The 22,615-nt window shown below is 45.6% G+C and overlaps 1 protein-coding gene across 1 annotated transcript; it reads right to left on the reverse strand.

The window, feature by feature from the left end:
- On the reverse strand, positions 1–21,491 carry galnt13 (polypeptide N-acetylgalactosaminyltransferase 13). Its single transcript, XM_076161898.1, has 12 exons — positions 21,108–21,491; positions 17,197–17,477; positions 12,661–12,829; positions 10,564–10,730; positions 10,269–10,476; positions 8,448–8,618; positions 7,894–8,011; positions 7,234–7,414; positions 5,019–5,158; positions 2,383–2,481; positions 1,750–1,884; positions 1–196 (listed from the first exon to the last, which is right to left on the reverse strand). The coding sequence occupies exons 2-12, from the start codon at positions 17,336–17,338 to the stop codon at positions 11–13; spliced, it is 1,716 nt and encodes a 571-aa protein (XP_076018013.1). The 5' UTR covers positions 17,339–17,477; positions 21,108–21,491; the 3' UTR covers positions 1–10.
- Positions 21,492–22,615: the final 1,124 nt, after the last annotated feature.

Genomic DNA, 22,615 nt, shown 5'->3' on the forward strand with positions numbered 1-22,615 from the left:
AGGCTGGAGCCTAGAGAACATAATCAGTGGCGCTGTGGTAGAGGCGCCTGGCCACCTCCTGGCTGGTGTAGTTGCGGAGGATCCAGGCCTGTAAGGTACTGTTGTTACAGGGCTGCACGGTAGGGCCGTAGGTGCCGTCCGCCAGACGACTGATGGTCAGGCATGACTGGGTGATGATGTGGAAGAAGGTGTACGTCTGCAGGAGGCCAGGGGTGAAATGGAGAGATGGTGGTGAAGATGCAACATCTGAGAGGGATCGGGATCTACTACCTGGTGGTTATTTCAGTTAAACTACGTGGAGTAGGAGTGTTTATGCTGTATGAGGTTGAACTTGGCAAACATCCTCCAGGTGGTAATAACTATATTAGCTGGGATAATCCTTACATTTCTGCTTATATTTCAATGAAACGCAGGTGACTGGAGGAATAACCTGATTGCCAGCATGTGACAGACACACAGGTGTGTGATTGCTGCTCGCAGGGTGAACACAGCTTATTTCTGGCTGAAAGAGCCATGTAGGAGGTAAACGTAGGAAGTCTGTCTGCCGTGGCTGTGATTCAGCACAGCGGGATGTGGAAAAGGTCTGGTATTCCTGAAACTGATGACCTGATGAAACTTTAACAGTAGCAACTGGAGGCTCAGTAGTATCAGCCTCCGTCACGCTGAGACTTAAATAACTTAAACTACTGACAGTGATGAAATCCCAACACTGTTTATGACAGAGGCCAGTCTCCTCGGCTGATGAATTATTCAGCGTCCCTTATTAAGGATGCACCCAGAGAACAAAGTCTAATGAATGGATTTCTCCCGGGTTTGTTCAATGTTTGATGATGAGGCCTGCAGGCGTCTTCCAGCCGTACGTACATGTCAGCGCACGAGACGTCTCAATCGCTGGACGGTGACTCAGCACGCGAGACAATCTGCTCACAATAACGCTTTAATTGCGAATACGACTGGATGCTTTCTGAGTTATACAATCCAAGAGTGCGTGGCGAGTTCACAGGGTTTGAAATAATCTTTTTTCCGCTCTCCTGTGAGATTCAGATCGTCTATTTCTCCCCCCCAGCCTGCAACATCTGTTTGTGCAGATGACTGAACACAGAGTGGAGAGGCTGCATGACTGTTACATCTTGCATAACTAGTCAAATTAAATATCACAGAATTACGGCGTTTAATGTAATTTCCTCGCAATTGTTGAGCCTAGTTGTGGTGACTGTTACGCTGTTATCTACAAATTAACTCATCGTGTTATATCAGCAGCAGGCAGACTGGTTTATAATGTTCTTTCCCGACATTTAATTATATTTGATCATAATCCACAGAACGTTCAGCTGTGTTCGTCTGTCTGGAATGCTGGATGATCTACGCTAATCACCACTGACATAACATGTTCACACAGTGTTAATTGGGATGTTACCATTACGGAGGCACGAGACTCAAACTAACGGGGCAATAATCACACCAGACGCCTACAACATCTTACCTCAGGATCATATTCCCATTTGCCAACAGACTAGGAAAGGAAGACAAGTCAAACAAGTGGCAGAGGCAAGGACACAAGTTGCTTCGTGGACAATGAAACATCTACTTTGCTTGAAACCAAACGTTAGAGTGAAGCGCTGATGCACAGCTCCACCTGGTGGCAGAAAGGAGGCATTCCATTTCTGTCTGGTCCATGTGCAGACCGGCCACACTGACCAGCCCAATCATATCAGTGTGTGTGGCTACTTCACTGAGTGCGGGTCGTACCTCTGCGTCGTACTCGAACATCTGATTGCCCTTCATGTGATGACACTTGAGCATGACCACGGGTCCGTTCAGGCGGGACACGTCCAGACAGAGGTCGTCCGTCCGGATCTCTTTATCCGCGGTGTACGAGAACACCTGGAAACAAGACAAGACCAACCTATACATGACCTATATATCTTTAGAGTCTCATGCAAAGAAAGAAATCCTAACACAATCAACATCCGTCATTTGTAGATATTGACTTTGCACATTTTGAGGTTACAGTAGAAAGGATGAATGTTTGATGCATCCAGATGTGGGACGTCACCATCTGCCAGCTGATAGACATAATCATCCCAGGCACATCAAGTTCATCTTTGTTCCAGATCATTGTTTACAATTTTTGTAAGTGATCTCTTCACGTTATCTGAGAAATCTTAATAATGAATAAAGTGAATAATCAACACCGAATAAAACGTAATGGAGGGAACGAGAGAGAGACGGAAATAAATGATTAGAATCAAACACAGTCAAGTATTTCGGCGGAAAATTTGCATATGTTTCTACAGAGCTGTTTTCTGTTTGTGATAATGGGTTCAGTTTATAGAAACAGATCCCATAGATGTGGAAATTGTGTGTGAAATGTCTTCTTACTTGGTTTCCACCCATGCCGTGGCAATTGAAGAAGCCCACTTTCTCGTTCTCCTTTCTCCCCATGTTGTCCACACATTGGTTGGTCTCCACATTCCTGATCTGTAAGCAGGAAGCAGACTTTAGTATCGACCCTGACAAAAACTCTTTTTCACTCTCGTTTGCCTGATAGTTGCCAGACACTTTTCACTTTCCGTCACTGAAAGCACATTTTCGCTGTAATATGGTCAAAGGTTTGCAGACAATGTATCTTCCAGCTGCAGGTTCTTCATGTAATTTCATCATTTTATTGATTCTCAAAGCATCCCCATCTATTTCAGCTGTGTCATATCGTGTTGCTTTCCAGCGAGCCGGCCGCAACCTGTTCAATATCTCCCCATATCTCTGCAACCGCCGTCGCTGTTCATCTCTGATTTCATCCCGCAGTCCCGAAACACGCAGGTGACGCGAATTCCAAAGTCCATTTCGCCTGAGGGACTTTATCTTTGACTGGGAATCGCGTTCCACATCTTATAAATCATCCGTTAGCCTCGTTGGCGTAGCAGGCAGCGCGTCAGTCTCATAATCTGAAGGCCGTGAGTTAGACTCTCACACAGGGCAGCTTTCTTTAATGGTTTGCCCCTGTTGCCTGACATGAAGATTGATTTGAATGGAGCTCGGGCCTCTTGTGTGTGTGTATCTCGCTCGTGGCCCAGCGCAGTTTCCCTCAAAGCTCGTGTTTTTGATATCACAGCCTGCAGGCATCATGAATCAATATTGTATCGTAACATGCGTCTCTACAGCTGCCATTTGCTACCAAAGGTTAAAGATCGTCATAATGGATTGTGGGGATTTTGTACGGTTAAGAGTGTGTGTCTCTTTCCTAAATGGAAGCTGGAATAGGCTTCATCTCTCTGCACAGCTTAAGTGGGTGGAGATAATAGCAGATAGAGGGTGAATAAACCAGAACGACAGCGTGTGTGTGTGTGTGTGTGTGTGAGGCTTCAATGCTCAATATGCGAAAAATACACGACACCAAAGGAGTGATGCAGAGCTCTTTGGCACAGGGGGCTGCGCGTCAGTCTCACCATCTGAAGGTCATGAGTTGAAGGCCGACATGGAGCCGTTGCTTTAGGACAGGTTGACTGAATCAGGCTGAGGCCACTGATGCAATTGTGCTGCTGTTACTTCCCCTAATTACAGACATTTTATAAGCTCTAAACCAGCTACGTGATCTGACTGCACAGTACTGCAACTGTAAAAGAAAAAAAAAAACTTTTACTGGCTTTATGACCCACTGAGCAATCCATTAAACTCACACGTTCACACTGATTTAAAGCTGGAGTGGCTCTATGTGTTGCATCAGAGAGCGTATCGCGCAAGAACAGTGGCATTCATAATTACGTGATATAATAGGTAATGTTTCCAGCTGTTCCATATTGGCTGACTGCGTGTTATGGAGGATGAGAATCGTTCAGGAGAAGATGGGAGAGGAGGTGCTGCAGTGGCGGAGAGAGAGAGACAGAGAGAGACAGAGAGAGAGAGAGAGAGGGGTAGAGAGAGAGAGAGTTTCTACTGCAGTATAGCAGAGCAACAGAAATGAATCACCTGCAGCAGTTAGAATGTTGGAGGATTACAAACTCATCTCACCATCAGCTGCTGTTAACGCAGGAGCAAGGCCATGAAAAGTTCCCAAAAAAAAGTGGGACGTGTGAGAAAATCTGTTTCTGAGTACCGATCACGAAAAATTCGCCAGCAAACTGACAAAGTTGCCAAAATCCTCTTTTCCAATTTCAAGCGATCCTGTTATGTTCCATGTGACAAACATGTTCACACAACTATTTAAAACAGCAGTGAGTGAAAATCAGCAGATCCCTACAACTGAGAATAAAAACAAAAAAGCATGAAGCAAGAAGGACATAGGTTCAAATCCCATCGGGGCCCTGATCTGTTCTGTGAGGCGTTTGCATGTTCTCCCCATGTCTGTTTTGGTTTCCTCCAGGTGCTTCAGTCAATGCTCTTGCCATTGCCCTTGATCAAGGTCAATGTTGAGTTGGAGGCATTAGGCTGGAGGCGTTCCTCTGGCTACTCAATAGCTATTAACTAAATAATAGTTATGATGGGACGTGTGTGTAAGAGTAAACTTAAGCTTTAACGACGCCCCGTGTGAGGCTCAAACTCACGACCTTCAGATCATGAGACTGACGCTCTGCCTTCTGCGCCGACGAGGGTTAGAAGACTCCTATTATTCAAATGTTGCTGAAAACATAGAGCTAAAAGTCAACTGAAAATTTGCACAATCCTCCAGACATAATCCATAATGAGTGAAAATCACTGCGTGTACAAATCATGGTTAATAACTTCCCATCAAGAGGGGAGTCGGAGCTTCTTCTCCATTATTCAGACAAAACACCATTTAGTGCACTCTCACACTGCTTTATGGGTAAAACAATCCTTTGTTTTGTTCAAATCTACAGTGCTGACAACGCAAATCAATTGAATTGCCCCTCTGAGAGAGATTATGGCTTGCGTTGACAACATAAGAAGCTCCACAGGTGGATGCAGCATGGATGTGGACATGTGGACACGTCAGACTGCAGGAGGAGGAGACGCATGTATCTGCTGCCTTAGTGGAGGTCAGAGAAGCAGAGAGTTCATACTTCACCAAGTGAGTAGTATCTCCTCGGGATCTGGGAATCTGGGTAGATGTTCTCTAGGTACCAGGAAAAGGGTTTGCACTTCAAGGCGTCTCGGAGGGCTTTACGAGAGGAGACGTCCCCGTAGTCCACACGCATCACACCTGCGGAGACAACAGCACACATCCGCACATGTTCATTTCCTCTCCTCTATCCTTTGACAGACAATTATAGAACATAATGTAGAATCATACAAGTCGTGACCAGTGCTGAGATTCAGCTTTTCAATGGCGTTTCCACTCTTAATGTTGTTACAATGAGCCGTGTTTATTATTGGTTGAGCTTGTGTGTGCAGAGCGCCGACACTAAACGCGTCAGCAGCAGGACGAGCACAGGTGCGGCTCATTAAGCTCGTTCTGGCCACGTTCCATTTAGGTGCTCGGTCGCTGGTGCAGGGCTTTGTAATGCGGTCGTTAGTGATATTAGTTACACCTGCGCTCCTCCTGCTCAGACGCTCCAAACACCTGCTGTGAGGGAGAACGACACGCTTGTTAACATCCAGACGGGTCGGCCGACGTTCAGTTTGCCGGCTGTTGCTCAACACGGGAAAGTTCACCTCGGAACGCCGACGTGTCTTGTTGGGACAACGTCGTCGTCCTTGTTGTGTTGTGTCCCTGATGTACCACTTACCAACGCCAGTGTGTGTGTGTGTGTGCATGCAGATTCCTTTTCTACTGCAAGTTCTTACTGCCGAAAAGGAATTTGACATAAACATCATCTTTGTCAAGCTGAATCAAGTCTTAGTCACAAACATGAGTACTCTAATGAAACGTTGGATGTATGGCAGCAAATGGCACACACACGCACAGACACACACACACACACTCACAAACACATTAGACAGATGGTTCTTCCCCAGAGTGCCTCTTAAGGAGTCATAGCTTGCAAGTTGATGGATCCGATTGTAATTTATCAAAGCAGAGCGTGTTTGCATTAAGGACAGAAAGAGAATACATTTCCAGAATTCGACGGTGCGTGAGAGCTGCATATTCATCAGTCAAGACACCTGCTGTAACATCCACAACCTCCAACTCTCTCATCTGGGGAAGTAGAGGATCAAAGCGCTCCTCCACTCTCTTCCTTTCTGTCAGTTGGTGTGTGTCGGGGTCTGAGCACACGGCGTGTTTAAGATGATGAATGGCCTCTCTGGTAAAGCAGAGGAAAGGGGACGAAGACGAGGCGGCGCTCTTTTGATGGGACCGCCGCACGCCGGCTCCCAGCCTGAGCCGGAGGAGCGTCGTGCCGCGTTCCTCGGTGCCAATAAGGCATGTGCCTGGCAGCGGCGTGGCCCGAATCATTCTCTCTAATATCCCGGAGGAGACGACAGCCATTGTGGGGCCACGCTACACGGGGAGACTCATCCATCAACCAACTCCAGCTCTGTCTCCGCTCCTGGCTGAGTGGAGGAGAAGGTCACCGCTGTGCCAAAAGATCAGCAGATTACAGCCGATCCCTTATAGGTTGGGCTGGCATCTAAAACACTTACACAGATATTTCCAGGACATCGGTTCCTGCTAAAGGGTAATCACATTACTAGATCGACAGATGGAGGGGTACTCATCTCTCAATCTGCACGATCGTATTGTTCTTGATGGCGCGCGTGTGTGTGGCTAAGCTGCTGCTGGAGCGTCTCCAGAGGATGCTGGCATATTGATCATCTTTGACAAATTACTGATCTTATGCCGAGAGAAGTCTGACAACATTTCGACTCGTGTACAAATATGAAGCTAAATGGAGGATTTGGAGTCCAACAAATGCATCATGTTTGTGATTAAACAATTGGAACTGTAAGCCCGCTCAGTTGATTGCTCGTTTATTTAGGTGGCGAGTTTGGATCTGATCTCGCGCATATCCTTGTGCGTCTTCCTCACACGTCAACATCTGTGCTCTGCATTTGCCTCCGCATTTTTACAAGAGAAAGCTGCAGAATGTTCTCTCTCACCACACACACACACACATCCAGTGCCTGTGTGTGTGTGTGGTGGCAGTAATGAGATTTGCTAGTATCTGCTTCTGGACGGCGGTGCATAATATCTGAACTGAAGCCCGACTGAACTCTATTTTCCTTATTTTTTAAATCACACAACACTCAGGCATTTTACTTTTTCCAACTCTATCCTGTCCTACTCCACTGATAAAAGAATTGAACAGCAGCCGCCTCGCCACAGGACCTCTCTACCTGGCGAGATGATGTAGAAGAAATCTTTGAAGTCGTCCATCCAGACCTCGGCCAGCCGCCTGTTGTTCTTGTTGATAACTTGCCCCGTTCCCCCGGGGAAGCTATACGGCGTGGCCTTCCGGAACACATGGCCCACGTGGGAACATGTGACGATCTCCAACGAGCCGCCGCACTGCCAGATCTGCAGACAATTAGAGAAAATGTGGATTTACATGTGACGTGAGAACAGACAGATACTGTGAAGTAGATACACAACAGAGGGGTGCGTCCCATTAAACTCTCCTCATCTCCTCCTTTCCTGCACTTTTCACCCCCAACTACATCACCAGGAAGAGAGTGTGGAGGAGGAGAGAGGAAATGAATGGATGTCCTGTCATAGTACTGTAATATATATATATATAATAATCAATATTCATATTTTGAGCAGCTGGGATTTAAATGAGTTAGACTGATTTCATGCGTGAGCGTAAAAAGGAGGAACCACCCGTTTCCACCCATTTCCTGTGGCAGCAGGTGGGTGGAGGATAGAGGAGAGGTCGAGATGAGGACACACACACACACACACACACACACACACACACACACACACACACACACACACACACACACACACAAAGACAGACAGAGTACAGGCCAAGCCTCCTTTGGTCTGTCACTCACTCTGAAAGACATTTCCAAGTTCTCTCCGCCCCAAATATCCATCCCTGGATCATAGGTTCCTATTTCTTCAAAGTAAGATTTGGCTATAGAGAACAATCCTCCGGCCATGGTGGGAGTCCTGTAGGAGACACACGACAGATTAGGACTGAATGCACCAAGTCAACAAAAACCAACGTGTTTGATTTCTAGGGGTGAATATTTTCATCTGTAATTCACTCTATGCTGAACTCAAACTAAAAGGACACCGTTTGTTACTGCAGGCAATTTGCATGCTGATGAGAATTTGTGCCCGTTGCTGTTTAGCTGAGAAAGAGCTTAAAACTAACCGTGGGCAGATTCTATTTTTAAACTATATTAACTCCTAGAAACTGGTGCTTACAACAGAGCGCAGCCGCAGCTCTGTGCCTGCTAGACTCACAGGACATGAATGTTTGTGTTTGCGAAGAAATGTCCCCAAATCTGCTGTTATTACATCACAAAAACGCTTCTTCATTTTGTAATTTGCTATTTCAAGTAAAAAGGCAGATCGCAAGCAATGAGAAAACTCTCCTCACCTGACAGGAAGTGTTCTGTCCCCCTTGCGTCGATCCATTTCACGCTGGGGAACAGGGTACCAGCGGAAATTCAGCTTCCAGTTGAATCCACCGTAGGTCATATCTGACCCTGCCATGTACTCGAACGTCTCATCGCTGATGACATCAATGATGGGACACACCACGGCTTTCCTGCACGCACAGACACACAGGAAGGTTAAAGGTTCAATGAAACACAGCACAGACGAGGCCTTCAAGTGACATGAGGCTAAATCAGAACGAGTGTATTTTCAGAAATGACTCAGTCCTTAAATCATTCCAATTAACGTGACACAAATCTATAAAGGATGTGTGTTATTATTCTCTTTGCTGCTATTTTTGCAAAACAGGATGTGAAATTTTTGTAAAAACGATCCAAGAGGCTGTATTTGCTATTTTCACACATACACAAGAACACTGGGATCAGAACACACTTCCATGAGCCAGTTTTTAAAAAGAACATAAAAGCAGATTATGAGGGCGACTATAAAAATAATGTGCAAAGACCTGAACAATAAAAGAGAACAATGACACAAAAATAGTGTCTGTGCAACAAAGTTAGGAGCCTTATAAAAGGTACACGGTTTTCAATATAGTGTTTACACAGGTTATTAGAAAGGTGTAAATAAGACCTTGGATATAGGCTGCAAAATACTGAAAAGCTCACTGTGTGTGTGTGTGTGTGACATGTTGTATTACAATTTTGTATTATATTTTGAATAAGGAGATATGTAAACTCCGCTGCAGCATCTAACTGTGAACTCACCACACTATAAAACAACATAGGTGAAAACAAAAGCCTTTACATTAAATCTTGTAGGGATCACGCACAAGACTAAAAATCCTCTAAGGGGAGATTAAGGGTCACAGGTCACTGAACCCATCGATTGTTGTGACCGACAGGGACTCATCATCTCCCCTTTGGATCACACAAATCAAACAACGATCAATACTGTGCGTCGATATACCTTTTTGCACAGTCTGATCAATCTGTGCAGATGGTTACAGATGTCAATACATGTGTGTGTGGTCAGTGCATCAGTGTGCAGTAATGGCATGATAATCTCATATCCTGTGTCATTACTGCGGTGCAAAAATGAATGCGTGGCCTCAGAGAAGAGATGAGAGTGCAGCAGACGCATTAACGCTCCATCTGTACGTACATATTTACATCACCGCACACGCAGCAGACACACCCTCTGGCATTCAACGCAAACATGAAAGCATTTAATAATGTCTCCATGAACTCAACACTTTGAATCAACAGTCATAGCTCCATAACTATAAGCACAACTGTTTTAAATGAGGCATGAGAGACAAATTATATTAAAACAAACAATCTGGGTTAAAATATTTACCCCCCCCCAATCAGATTCCATCAGTAGGAGGCGCTACCGAGACAGAAATAACATTTTATGAGGACGTTATGAGAATTTCAGCAAATTCTGCACAAAGTGATTACAAACAGTTAAACGCTGCAGCTTTAAGACGGCGACAGCGGCAGAAGCAGATGATTTTCAGATGATATAAATGATCCATCAGCAGTTACAGCCACAGAGAGTATTTATAGTGTTCTGCTTCTTCAATATTCACACACATCTCAGGCTCAGGAGGCCCATGATGCAACTTAAGTGAAATGTGATCATACCAGTCTGACTAAAGCATCACGCAGGGACAGAAATGGGAAAATAATAATCATTTCCAGTCGCTGCGATATTAAAAAGAGTGTCAAAGACTGCGAGAGTGCGCAGCAGAGCGTCTTCACCATCAACATGTGAGTATCAGGGTAGTGTCTGTCCCTACCTGTCCTCTTTGATGCGGGCCAGCAAAGGTTCCAACCAGCCGACCGTACACTCACAGTGGGCGTCCAGGAAGGTGATGACTTGACCTTTGGTGGCGGCCGCGCCCCTCAGCCTGGCCCTGATGAGCCCCGACCGCTGTTCCATCCTCAGGATCCTCACCGGCACCTCCAGAGTCTGGGCGTAGCTCTCCAGCTTCTTCTTGAGGAACTCTGAAAATCAAATGGGAGTCAAATCTACATCCTTCTACATCAAAAGCGCATCCTTTATCTCTATGGCTACAGATGTAAGTCACCGACCTCTCTCGCTGGCGTCGTCGACGAGCAGGATCTCCACCAGCAAGTGTCTGGGGGAGCGGCTGATGACGCTGTGGACGGTGCGCAGCAGGGTGCTCCAGGCCTCGTTGTGGAACACGATGACGATGCTGGTGTTGGGCAGGTCATCCAGGTACACCTTGGTCTTACAGCTGACGAGTAAACACACAGGGATCGATCAGAATATGGATCTTTGTTAGGCGAGGTACGCTTCACGCCGCCACCTCAGAGGAGATCCATACCAGGTTCAATACCAACGCTCGGGCTGCGATGTCATTCTGAGAGATTAACTACTTTCCTGTTAATGCGAGACACCAAATTACACAGGATTTATAATATTAAGTAGCACTGATGCAGTAGATTACTCCAGTGCAGACTCTAGCCTCGGGTTGATGCATAAATTAAACATCTACGTCATGTGGGAAATAATGAAAACTACAACGAGCATGTGAACGAGGCACAATTTTGGAATGTTCATTAGTAAAAACAGCAAATCCTGGAAACCTTAAAGCCTGAAATCCCGTCCACCTTCAGTTCCTGTCTGAACTTAGCCGTCTCTCAAAACTGTATGTAACTTGGTTGCTACTCTGGTGTTGATCTCAGCCTACAGTGGAGTTCGCTTTCTTGTGCCTGAAGCTGCTTGATATATTGAAGGAAACCCAGCAGGGGAGGCGAGAACATTAAACCGGTGTGGGCAGCTATGACAGAACCTCCCGGGCTTGATGGAGCGCCTGTCACAGTCGGTGAGTGACGGCGCAGGAAGGAACCATTGTGCGTCGGGGAGAAAAATGAGGTGGAACACTGAGGAAGGAGAGTGTGGGAGGGAGGAAGACGCTCTTACAGGTTCAGGCCTGTCGGGTCAAAGTGACAGCGGAGACCGACGCGACCCCCGGGGTAAGAGAGACGACTTTGAGAGAGAGAGAGAGAGAGAGAGAGAGAGAGAGAGAGAGAGAGGGAGAGAGACGTTGTGTTCTGGATAAAACATTGCAAAACTAATCTGCTTTTAAACGTCTCTCCCAGGGTGTTTATACTGAGGGAGAGACGAGGCGGCGTAATGGACGGAAGAACTGCGGGAGACGAAATGTGCTGAATGCTCACTTTTCACTCCGAAAATATGCATCCTCTTTTTGCAGCGCGTCGGCAAAAACCACCTTTTCTCTTTGCAATCCCTCGCCGGAAAATGTGATGTTAATATCTGGGCGCGGGCGGGGTATTCCGGGAGAGAAAACAATAGAGACGTCCTCTCGAGGCCTCTTCCTCAGACTGACTGACGGGAGTTCTTTTGGGGCAGGGCGGTGAATGAAGGAGCCGCAGTCACACACACACGAGTGTTCCACTGAAATATTTAAACGTGACTCGGGTTGGATAATGTCTTCCAGAAGGGGGGGGGAGGCTCAGAGATGAATGCGCTCATGTTTCACACAAATTGCGTCTCAGATTTTCATTAAGTGCTCCAGAGGATCTCGGATGACAGTAAACAAAAATCCAGCTCCCATTCAAATGTCAACACTAATGTACATGCTTGAAAGATCTGATAGTTTAGCGTTTTTTTTACACGTGGCCCTGTAATTAGCCATGTTCCTGTCACATCAGATGAAATTATTTATGCTGATAGTGAAACAACTAATGCCTTTGACAAATGGCTTAAATACCGTCTTCTTTACTCAGCAGAATTGAGTTGCTGTGATGTTTGGGAACATTTCATCTGCAGGAACGCCGCTTCTTTATCACTGTCAGCAGCCCTGGTGGGAGTGTTTTGATGGGAGAATGGGATCCCTGGTGTCTTGCTAAGGCATCAAACACATTTGTCAGAATTCTGGAACGGTTTCAAGTGAGCCCCGAGCTGAAGGTCTACACGCATTAAAGAGTCGGGGAACACAAAAGGAGCTAAAGAAGCGGAGAGCAGGGAGTATCTGCAGAAATGGCGGCTTTCTAATACAGAAACGGTGCCTGGGTGCCCTCTGGTTGCTCTGTGTGTGTGTGTGTGTGTGGCTTTGTCAGTGTATGCATTCACACATTGTAGCTGCAGTATCAGGGTTAGTCGAGTAATTCCCAGTGTGTGTGTGTGTGTGGCTCACGCACCCGTCCAGCCGTACGTCTGGCAGACTCCTGTTGAGCGCGATCATGTCGCTGGCCATCAGGTTGAACTGGTTAATCTTGAAGAGCTCCTTCATCTTCTCCTGCTCGTCCTTGGGGATTTTCACCGCCTTGCCCATCTCGCCTGGACCCTCGTGGCTCCGTGATATTACCGCTGTAACACAACACAACAAGAGTCACACAGGAGGATACTGTTCATAAAGTCAGAGCCATAGTTGTGTTCCCTGACATTATATTAAGTGAGAAACTAATATCTATGCGTTAGACTGTGCAAAATCCCTTAACGTCCGCAGTCTAGACACTATGTCAGGTATAAACCTCTCCTCTCTATGTAAGTGCTGAGAATATGAGCTCCTGTTTGTTGAGGCTTCTCCACTTCTCCTGCACTAACAAAGCAGCTTCAAGAATAGAGAAAGTGGATTAAATCTTAGATATAGCTCCAGATTGAATTGAAATATATTGTCCAAAGCTCCATACGTACATTCGGTTTGTTAACATCAGGATCTGGGTTTCTAATCTCTTGATCTCATACACACACAAGTGATTTAGCTATAATTAGGGAAATATGCAGCCATGGGGCATTAGAGGATGGAGGAGCACTGCTGTTATGTAATGTTAAAGGTATTAAATTCCTGTTAATGCACGGAGAGAACAAAGAGTTTTTGTTCGCTACCAGATATCAGGGGTGAACTGGACATCACAGAGTTTCAGCAAGGCACACAGAGTATAACCAAGGTTGCCAGTTCGATTCCCCATACTTGCAGAGGCTCTCACACTCTTTTTCTCGAACACACACACACACACACACACACACACACACACACACACACACACACACACACACACACACACACACACACACACACACACACACACACACACACAGTAAACTGTAGTCTCTCCTTGGAAGGTCGATATTTACCAAAACAAAGAACATTTATTGCTTAATGACAATAATTTCATATTGTAATATAACACAAATCTCAATTTCAGCTCTGTCGAATTCCGAAATATGGAAAAATAACAATTAATGAACTGTAGTGTGGGAGCAGCATCACTCTTTGTCCCGCTCAGCCAAACGCCTGCAGAACATCAACACAAAACTCAGAGGCACAAAGGCAGCTTCGCCCCCCCCCGCCTCCTCCTCCCTCCCAGCCCTCTATAATAATCTGTGAGAGGGAGGCAGTGATCTCTATGAAAGGGCCACACACACCGGTCCCATTAGCTCCATGGCCCCAGGTTAAGAGGATTCCCCCTGACTCCAGCCGGGTTGTTAGTCTCAGCCTATCCTGCTCTTCCCTCTACGGAGCCGCTGACGCTCCATATTCCGGACACTGGCTTAAATCTGGCGGACTGAGCAAGATTACGGCACAAACTGTTTATAAAACGTAAGCACTCATCAGCCTCTCCGGGCTGGCGAAACGATACAGATCGCCCCTGAAACGCTTAGATTTCAAGACGAAGCTCAGCCGTAAGCATAAATTCAACACCGGCTTTGCTTCGCTTTGCCGTCGTCACATTATAAACTGCTATCAAGTGTGTTACGGCGTCACGCGGGATTCAACAACGACAGCTCCGGCAGCAGAATCACGCTTTTCTCATTCAAGGATTATGACTCAGCCTGAACTCGGTGTGCTGACATCCAGTAACAACAACCAACACAAACAAAGGTCAAGAGCCAAACACAGTGGGTGGATGTGTGTAGTATTACATGACAAACACGGAAGAATAAATACTACATGTGTGAGTATTGATGGTGTGCGGACAGATTCATTTTACGGACACATAACAGCAGATTATTATTGATTATGTACAGGCAGATGTGCTGGAGGTTTAGTTCATCTTCTTTCCTTCTACCTGTAAAGAATCGTAACATCTGATTGGACCAACAGCTGCAAACTGTATTCAAACAGCCAAACATGACACTAGGAAGCATCTGGTCTCTGCTGTGAAGGACATTATGATGTAATATGAAGTCATTTCGATGAATCTGAAAGTAATATGTCACCCGTTAATTAAACTGTACTCCGTCGCCAAATCAAATGAAACTGAATAATACAGTTTTCATCTCGCACAGTTGGAATATAGCGCAATAGATTTCTGTCTTCTCATTAACCTTCCTTTCAAGTGAACCATATTGGGTTTGAAAAGCCTGTGTGAAGCCGAGAGGACATGAAAGACTGCGAGTGGGCCGATGTCAGCAGATTCTTCCGCATTAGGGGGAGCGAGTTACTTTGCTCATTACATCTTATTACATCATGTGTGAAATCATATACGTGGGTTTTGGGGATGTGATTAGCACCTTTACTACCAAGGTCCTCATTAGCACTGCAAAGTTAAGTCTTTGGCCACCAGCAGTTTTAAAACAGCCAGAACGAGGAAGACTCCGAAGACGACCGGCTCAAACGGACCTTCTGACAAATATGTTCATCGTAAAAGACGAACGCGGACATCTGGGAAGAACATAGCGGCTCTTTCCATCCTGCTGCCTCATCGCTAGCAATTACGGTGTGAAGGTTCTTCCTCTGGTGATCTGTCACATTAAAGCATCAAACAGATGTCCCGGATGTGCCGTATGTTTCTCTGTTGCGATTCAAAAGGTCTGCTAGTCCCTCTCTATGTCTCGTCGTACCAGTTAACAATATCAGTATGCAGTATTGATGTACGGTATTGGCAGTTAGCTGAGCCCAAGTGGGAGCGGAGCCAGCAGTTTCAGGGGTGTGCATTCATTACCAGTAAAGCCAGTGAGCGCAGCCAAACTTCATCTCAACCAAAACACGTTCCCTGTGGATACGGGAGTGTGTATGTGTTTACTCAGCCGTATACTGGATCTTTGCTCTCTGCCCCTGGAAGCAGCCAGATCCACAGGCGGCGTGCCAGAGAGAGGGAGAAGATGAGAGAGGAAGGTGAGTGCAGGAAATGCTGTTCCCCGTTCCTCACCATTTGGTTCAAGCGCGATACTCACTGCCGGGGCCCAGTAATGAGTAGAGACATCATTTATCATTGGACTGAGGCTCCTGCAGGAGTTCCCCCCGCTCCAGCTTTCATCATGGCGTCTATCAAATATACATGTAATATACGTCCTCCAGATATTTTCATGCTGAAACTGCTTGACAGAGGAAGATGTGCGAGGCGGTGCAGGGTTGAGGGCTTTTTCGTACTTCCTTTCCCTTCTGACCTCTTCTTCCTCTTCCTCTTCTTCCTCTTCTTGACACTGATCAGAGACGCTCCTGTTGCAAACACCTGAGCGGGACCGAGCACAAACATCCTGTCCCGAACGATTACATTACTTGGCGTAGTAGGCGTGATTGCTTTCGCCAGGCGCATAAATGTAAAGTTGTAAGGATCGGATGTCCTGTACGACAAACACACTCACCCTAATCAAGATGATGCACCTCCTCCTCCTCCTCCTATCTCCACACATTAACACAGCACCTAAAGCAATTATACCTCAGCGCCTCAGACACGTACACATTGTTCTACGGACATATGGTTGGAAGGAACAGGCCATAAAGCTGATGGCGATCTGAGAGGAGAGAGCGGCGAATTCAAGGCAAACATTCTCTCAAAGGCCATTATCAACCCGGTGACCGACACTGTGAGCTTTTATCCAGATTAGATGAAACAGAGTAGAAATGATTGTAATCCAGACGTGTACATCACAATCAGCAGCAGGATTCCAATGATGTAACATCCAATACTGCAGTACAGGAGGCTGTTTTACTTCACATTACCTCATACATTATACATAAGCTTCGATCGGATGATAAGCAGTTTATTTAAGACCGGATCTCCCTTCACTTTTGATTCCTTAAATAATCAAAATATTAACTCAGTGTCGGATTTAGGCTGTCCTAAACACTTCTTGGATGATGTAATCCTTTCAAAAATGGAAAAATAGTAACACACAGTATTAACAAAACAGCGCGTGGGCCCATTTAAGAGCATAAAGTAACACAGAGTTTCCTGTGGTCGTCAGATTCAGCAGCTTAACTAAACCACACGGAAACCTGCTTATTTGTGGGCACGAGAGGAAATGAGCCACACACACACACAGAAAAACACACACACGACAGGCACATAGAAGTTGACACCCATAAAACTGTATTTTCTCTTCTTCAAACAGTTCAAACAACTCCAACAGCCCTCAGATGAATGGATATGAATTCACTTTTTCCTCCACTTTACTCTTTGAAAGTAATATCAACACATCGCCGAGCTTGAGGGTGCAATCAGGACACAAAAGTTCCTTTGCTCCTCTGTAACTCTGCTGAGGTAAACGCACCTTTGACAGCATCTGGAAACATGAATAACTTAAAAGTACTTGATGTCTAGTTTTTAGAATTTGTAATCAAAAGCATTCAGTCGTTCGCTTTGATATCAGTTTCGAATCTGCATTTTGAGCTCAGGGGGGATTTAAATTAGGATGAGATTGAGATTTGGCCACGTTGTTGCTTGTTGCAGCCTCCATCAGTGTGTTTTCAGTGAGCGTGTGTGTGTGTGCCGGCGGCGTGGACTCACCTCGGAGGGCCGGGAGCAGGGATCGGTCCTTCCTGTCGTCGCATTTGTTACACTCGCTGAAGTAGAGCAGCAGGAACACGTCCACCAGCACCCACACTAAAGAGGTGGTCAGCACCACCTTGCAGTAGACGAAGCGCCGCATCACCTCGCCGGGCCGTCAGCCAGTGCGCCGATGCTGCGGGGCGGCTCAGGAGTGCTGATGAGGTGTCTGAACGGCGGTGGCGACGGGGTGAGGAAACGGGGAGGAGACAGAGCAGGTTCCACAGAGACGTATCATCCCACTGGAGAGAGAGAGGGGAAAAGAAGACAACCATCACTCAGACACATTCCAAATCTGAGCTGTGATGACGATTTTAATGCTTTCTGCAGGGAATAAGTGTCACAATCACTATGAAAAAGAAAAGAAGCATTATGTCAGTCAGACCTGTGAGAAACTGCATTCAAACACTTCTCCCACTCGGAGCATTTTCCCATTTGAGAGAATTGTTTGAATTTGTCCTTCGGATCGATCCCACGTCACTGCTGGTGCCGCCGACGCAAAGCGAGCAGCAGTCAGACGCCAGAGGTGGTGTGTGTGTGTGTGTGTGTGTGTGTGTGTGTGTGTGTGTGTGTGTGTGTGTGTGTGTGTGTGTGTGAGCCATAGATTGAAATGGAAAGTACGACTCATATCATTTCTGATTTCTGCACTTACGGCGGTGAAATTATATGTTTGTGCTGACAGGCTGGGGAAGGGGCACTCAGGACGGCGGCAGAATGACCAAAATATGGCACTTTGGGGAGAAGAGAGCGAAACATTGCGACACACACACACACACATACACACACGTCGACCTCAGCATGCGAAATCCCTGCAGATCAGCATGCAGACCACAGTTTACTTACATGTGTAGATTATTTTCACCTGCGTCACCATATCACATGACACTGCAGCTTATTCTATACGTTGTGATGCTGATATAACTCCAATAAATCTACTTCTATTCCTGTGTGACGCACTTCCAATCTCAGCGCTCACTTACTATTTCAACTTTTCTTCTCAAAGTAGTCCAACTTTATTCTCATAACATTGTGATTGGTCTCTCCATATATTTTGACTTTATACTCCTAACACTGAGGTTTTAAATTCTGAATTTATTCTCCTAACACCGACAGTTTTCACAATAAATCCTGACTATAATCTTGAAACATTTTTACTTTTTCACAAAATATGTCAACTTTAGTTTCATTACATTTCAGAAATGCGGTGAAGTAACAAAACAGCCTTAGAAAAATATTAATATTCTACTAAAACCAACACTCAGTCTGATGCTTGGTCTCTTGGCGTCTCTGAGTCAGATGGGGATTCACTGACATTTACATTACAGGTTAACACTCATTCAGAGCTTTAACGTTTAATGTCAAGTTCCATTCATTCTGCCACACACACACACACACACACACACACACACACACACACACACACACACACACACACACACACACACACACACACACACACACACACACACACACACACACACACACACCTCATGAAGCACAGCAGCGTGGGATGATCTGCATATATGCGTGCACGTGATGGTCAATAATAACTCACTATAACCTTCACTTTTACCACTAATGGGAAATGCCTTCAGCGTCTCCTGTGGGGAATATGACAATATGCTCCCCTTATCTTTCACATGCAGCACGCTGAAGGTTAAGCAGTCCACACACACACACACACACACTGTTCTCTCCAGTCTCTGTCTAAATGTCCATCACAGGGGTGGACATCGCTGCCCTGAGCGAACTGTTATCTCATTTAAAAACAAGGCGGCCTCTGTCCAGCTGCAGCAGAGCCTCAGATCACACACACACACACACACACACAGCACACTGAAGTATTTCCAGACACACCATTTATACACTCCGAACCCAGAGAGATGGACATTTGATGGGTCCAGACTACTGACTCCACTTACTGGAACTCAACAAATGATCTCTTCGCCATTAAATCCTAACAATACACTGCAAGTCACCAGGTAATACATATGGACAACATGCTATTAAACCTATATCATTAAAGTTTTGGCTGTCATTGACTCAGATAGCTGTTCGATGGAGTCATGAACGCTCCTCCACCGTCCTATTGTATTGTATTCTCATTTGAATACAAAGTGCTGCTCTCTTTATGTCATTGAAGCTCACAGAGAGAGTTATGCTGATCGGGTTTGATCACGTGATCATGTCTGAATTTATGACCATCTGCTTGGTGTCAGTGTCATATTTGTGTTGGGTGCCACCAGCCGTGTTACAGGCAGCTGGCAGCATAGAAACTGCCTCTAAAGTAGTCTGGGTCAATTAGTCCAAAGCATCTGCATGCACCCATAACTGCAGCTTGCATTAAAATGGAGGCAGGCACATCTTCCAACTATCCAAACAAACACAAACTTCGCCGCATTGTAAACTACAACCTAAGCTGCAGGAAGGTTGTGTTGCGCAACAGCTTGACAACCACTTAAGGTGCAGCACAACCAAGTGAATTATTTATTATTCACTCATTCATTCACCAAGAGAACTTCAAATCAATGATTGGACTGTGTTAACTAATGCTGCTGCCAGTTATCTATACAAGGATCTACAGCTGCACACATCTCTTAGATCAATAACAGTATATCAGCATCAGCAGCAAGCATTTGAAGAAGAATAGCAGAAAAGAGCAGCAAACTAATCAGTGTCTGCCTGCTTGTGTCCATTCTGCGCATTGATGATTAGATGCAGAGGTGCTGCAGGTTGCTGAGATGTACGTGTGGGTTAAGTGTCAAGCTCCCGGCCACTACAAAGGTGCAGGAGAGCTGTGAGGCTTTCCATCGCAAACCCTTTTTCTTCATTGCCGCAATTGGGAACAGCAGGTGATTACAGAGCTGATCCCTTTAAAGCCCATCGGGTCAATCTACTGTAAACCCTCTCAGCACCCAAACAAGGAAGATTGTGAGTGTGCTCTTTTGAGCCACGCAGCACAGGTTTCCCAGTAGAAATACACACCATTCTGATTGTGTAAAGACAGATGGACAAAATGTGTCACCTGTAATATTTCACTTCTGAAAGGTTGTGTGTGCTGGCGGGGTTTCTTATAGGATGAAACACTGTCTCATAAACGATAAAGCCAGAGAGAGACCGTGTTTACGGTTTGTTTACGGAGTGTCAACACCAGGGGAGCTCACACTGTTGGAGCCAAGTACCACCTCTCTGAGCAAGGCACAACATAATATCACAGGAGGAACGTCACGCCTGCACGTGTGTGCCGGACTGAAGCTGAGACGTTTACAGCACCAGTGTGAGAAATGATTGAAGAATAGGGGTGTATGGTGTGTGTGTGTGCGTGTGTGTGTGTGTGTGTGGTGGGGGGGTCATGGTCGAGTCAATAGCCTATTAAATGTCATCATAATTGAGAGAAAGAGTCAGGGAACTGGTGGTGTTACTGTCAAGCTTCTGAAGGTGCATTCAGGTACTTTTGTAGTGGATTGTGGGTAAATGTAGCAGTGGAGTTCAACATGTCCAACACTGTGGTGAGTGTGAGCAGCTCCACACACATGCAAATGACTGAATGATCAGGCAAATACTCTGACGTCTGCATTTGACTAGTTTTGATTGATTAATTGTTAACCCTTATTATCTGCAGAGAGGAAAGTAAGATGAGTAAACAATGAAACAGCGAATCAGCACTCCACTCATATCCACCTGATAGCTGCACATCATATAGTATTGATTGCAAGGTTATTTGAAACAAACCATCATCAGATTATCATCCTCATCATCATCACCACCGAGGAATTCACTGACAGGCTGTGATTTATTGCAGGAGGTTTTTAAAGCAACACTCCCATTAATCCTGGGGAGAATATTAACGAGAATATTTCATTTTTACTTACCTGAATTATGAATGATGAAGTGAGGCAAAGCGCGGATCTTGCTTCGGTTTCGGGCAACGTGTTGAACACAAGACGGCAGATATTAGCGGACGGCGGACATTAGCTGGTGGCTGGATGAATCTGGACGCACGCAGTCCGTCAAAATGAGACCTAAGTTACGGTCCATCTCACCAGCGAGGTTCTGTCCGTCCCGCACGCCTCTGATCATCCGGATCTGGACTCATTCGGTGGTTTTTTGTCTTCACGTCGTGCCGCAGTCAAAGCGTCAAGATGAAGAACCGCCTGCGTGATTGCAATGGGTGTGTGTGAGAGACATGTGTATGTGTGTGTGTGTGTGTATGCACCTGTTCTTACGGAATATTAAGACGGTGAGCAGAGAGAGAGAGAGAGTGAGAGAGCGAGAGGGAGAGGGGGAGGGAGAGGAGGAGGTATTACCGCACAATCTAACCTCAGCCTGCGGGGAGCTGCTAACGGCTCGCTGCTCCTCCGTGATTCGTTCAAAGACACGTCAGTCATCTAATCCTGCCCGAGCCCACAGCGCCCCTAGCGGCCACACGCTAAACTGTAGGACACAAAGTGATGCTCGTTGTAGGACTTTTGAGTGACATAAAGAGTAACATATCGACTAAAATAGTCTTTGAAATTACATTTTTAGTTCAATTCGATTCATAGTATAAACAGTGACTTTATTGTATTGTATTTTAGTAGGTTTCTTCCTGGGTTCTCTTTGGTATGAAATGCAATATACACTCCTCAGATTTAAATGAAAACATGCTCAGAAAAGCACATAAAGATGCTAGGTGGCTGTCTAAATAGATTCAAAACAGTTTATGACAAATTATTATCAGAGTTGCGTGGTGCGTGGTGCGTGTGCGTGGGTGTGTGCGTGTGTGTGTACGCGTGTGTGTGGTGTGTATTTCAACCCAGGCCATCACATTACAATGTTGAGCAATGGCGCCCTCTGCTGCTGTGATAAGAAAGTTCTGCTTGTACATAGGAATGAAGTAATTGAAAGGCTCAGTTCTACTTCCACAAGTGGAACCCCACCATGATTGCCATTTCACTATCTGTAATGCTTATAGAATATGTTTGTGTTTAAGTATTAAATATTTAAAAAAATATATCTACACATTCAAGTGCAATTGATTGCAGATTGCAGATAATTAAACTAGGTCGTAGATGCAGATTAAAGCATCAGATTAATTCTGATTATATCCACTAGATGTCAGTGTTTGTCGTCATTCCTATACATTTTAGCGTGGGGGCGAGGGGGGGGGGAGTGTAATTGGGACGCCACATAACATGGGAAGTGAAAGCTTTAATGAGAGATGAAGCTACAAGTGATGGACGTTTGTGTGTGTGTGAAAGGAAAAATACATTTGTAAAAAAAATATACGTTTTCATCATATACCTTTGAGGCAATTGTGCATCTAATTTGGATGCCCTCATCGTGAAAATGACGAATAGAAAACAGAACAAAACTTCAAAAGGATTCAAAAGCCATATTT

This window comes from Genypterus blacodes, unplaced genomic scaffold, assembly GCF_046128005.1.
Source record: "Genypterus blacodes isolate CSIRO-AG114 ecotype Tasmania unplaced genomic scaffold, CSIRO-AGI_Gbla_v1 ptg000118l_1, whole genome shotgun sequence".
NCBI lineage: Eukaryota > Metazoa > Chordata > Actinopteri > Ophidiiformes > Ophidiidae > Genypterus > Genypterus blacodes.